The sequence below is a fragment of the Drosophila hydei genome, unplaced genomic scaffold, assembly GCF_003285905.1.
Source record: "Drosophila hydei strain 15085-1641.00,03,60 unplaced genomic scaffold, DhydRS2 tig00008119-arrow-pilon, whole genome shotgun sequence".
Lineage (NCBI taxonomy): Eukaryota > Metazoa > Arthropoda > Insecta > Diptera > Drosophilidae > Drosophila > Drosophila hydei.
The window spans coordinates 2,840,061-2,841,990 of NW_022045830.1; the positions used below are offsets into that span (position 1 = coordinate 2,840,061).

Here is a 1,930-nt window from a genome sequence, read left to right on the forward strand (position 1 = left end):
TTTCTTGATTTGTACAATCATTTTCCAACTGCGAACATTATTCGTATAAATATTCAGCATTCTGAATATTTATAAAATATATTTATTTAGAATTATTTTTTCAATTTTTTTTATATGTTTTGCTTTGATTTCCACTTTTAATTACTTAGAGCGTTCCAGTTGAGATTTGTCGATCCCGATAACTCGGCGGGTGAACAGCCGGCGACCATCTGTTGGCTTTTAGCGCACAGTCCTAACTTTTATAGCGTTGGCCCTAAACCAATTTGGAAGCGTCGAGTGCTGCTCGTTGCGTATACGCTGCGTGAGCCCGAACTTGCAACTGAACGTGCCGCGCACGCTGTCTGCTTAAAGGCGAATGCTTTCGGGTTTGTTTTGGACCAACAGCTGTGCGAGCTTTCTTATCATCGCAGCTAGGGGTTGAAGCTGCCCGAAAAGCTGTCAGCACAGTGAGGCAAAACCTATTATTCTGATGGCTCACAGCATTTATTACAGGTATATAAATAAATAAAATTTGTGAATTTATATAAAAATATCTACATAAAATCCTTCATTGACTAATATGGATTAGTGTTAAAGTAATACATGAATGCTTTCACTGCTCATCGAGCAGCCCCTTGGCATCGAAAAAGGGCAGCAATTGCTCTACAATGCGCTGCGCTCTGTCACTCTCGTATATCGAGTCCTGAAAACTAATGGCCTCCGGGGTGTCCAAGTACAGCTTACAGAAGTCGGGACTCTCGTTGCCGGTATATATCATAAGAGGTTGAAAGACCAAACCAATTATGACGCCTGCATACATCAAGAAGATCTGATATCAGAAAGCAATTCATAAATATTAAATAGCAATCGAGCACTTACAAAGAAATCTGCGTCGCTCGAATTGCAGTTGGAGTTGCAGCAAGCTAGGCACCTTGCCCTCATAGTTAAACTGTTGCAAGGCACGTTTTAAGGCATAGTAATAATACTGAACCAGCTCCGTTTCTCTGGCCCGCACCTCCTCTTGCAGCGAGGTGCTGAAAAAGTAGTGCAGGTCCACGACTGGAGAGGTGAGGGTGCTGAACTGAAAGTCTATGGGCAACACTGTGATGGGCTGGCCTCTCGCATCGTATTGGAACATAATATTCGTAGTCCAACAGTCCCCATGGGTTAATACCTGGAAATCTTCGTCTGTCACATCGAACACTCGTGCGGCGTACTCCATGAGGTTGGCCAAAAGACGCTCCAGCTTGTCATAGTAGCCCGCTGATAGCTTGGGCTGCGTCTTCACGTAACGCATGAGTCCCTTGAAGAGGGTCGTAAATAACTTTGAATAACCCTTGGGTCCGCGACTGAAGAAACTGATATTAAAGCCCTGAGCAAACAGCTCGGGATGCTGTTGCCTGAGAATCAGGGATGAGGCATGAAACTTGGCCAGCATTTGGAGAGTCAGCTGAGTGTGTGGCAAATCCAGCTGCTTCACACGATCCGCATTCTTATACTTGAGCAGAGCTAGGTCCTCCAGCAACATGATGCCATGCTCCCTATCGATGCACACGGCCTCCGCGTGTAGCTTATCCTCGATGCCCACCTCTCGCAGCAGCTGCTGCATCCTGGGCAGGATAAACTCATATATATCCATCTCGCGCGTATATACGCCGTATTCGGCAAACACGCTCGCCTGGGGAGTATCGTCTGGGCAGCCTTCCTTTAACAAATACGTGCGCTGCTCCACTGCACCACCGGTCAGCTCGAATTCTGCATGAATGCGCGTCACCACGCCCACATAGTTTTCGCCCTTGCCCGTGGCTGCATTTGACCACAATTTGCGGACACTCAGCTGAGGATCCTTGTGGAAAGCCTTCAGCCGAATTTGCATATAATCCTTGGTCAACCAGCTGGGTAAGTCGCAGCTAGCCATGTTGTGCCGCTTGATGCTTGAGAACTGAGACAA

The 1,930-nt window shown here is 46.6% G+C and overlaps 1 protein-coding gene across 1 annotated transcript; it reads right to left on the reverse strand.

The window, feature by feature from the left end:
- Positions 1-455: 455 nt before the first annotated feature.
- LOC111594527 lies at positions 456-1,930 on the reverse strand. Its single transcript, XM_023307860.2, has 2 exons — positions 859-1,930; positions 456-789 (listed from the first exon to the last, which is right to left on the reverse strand). Exons 1-2 carry the CDS (start codon positions 1,895-1,897, stop codon positions 593-595), a joined length of 1,236 nt encoding a protein of 411 aa, XP_023163628.2. The 5' UTR covers positions 1,898-1,930; the 3' UTR covers positions 456-592.

Bases quoted from the DNA above. Each gene is read 5' to 3' on its own strand.
- LOC111594527 (XM_023307860.2), bottom strand. From the start codon at position 1,897: ATGGCTAGCTGCGACTTACCCAGCTGGTTGACCAAGGATTATATGCAA. The intron at 790-858 runs GTAAGTGCTCGA...TGATGTATGCAG, and splicing joins CGAGCGACGCAGATTTCTTT to GCGTCATAATTGGTTTGGTC.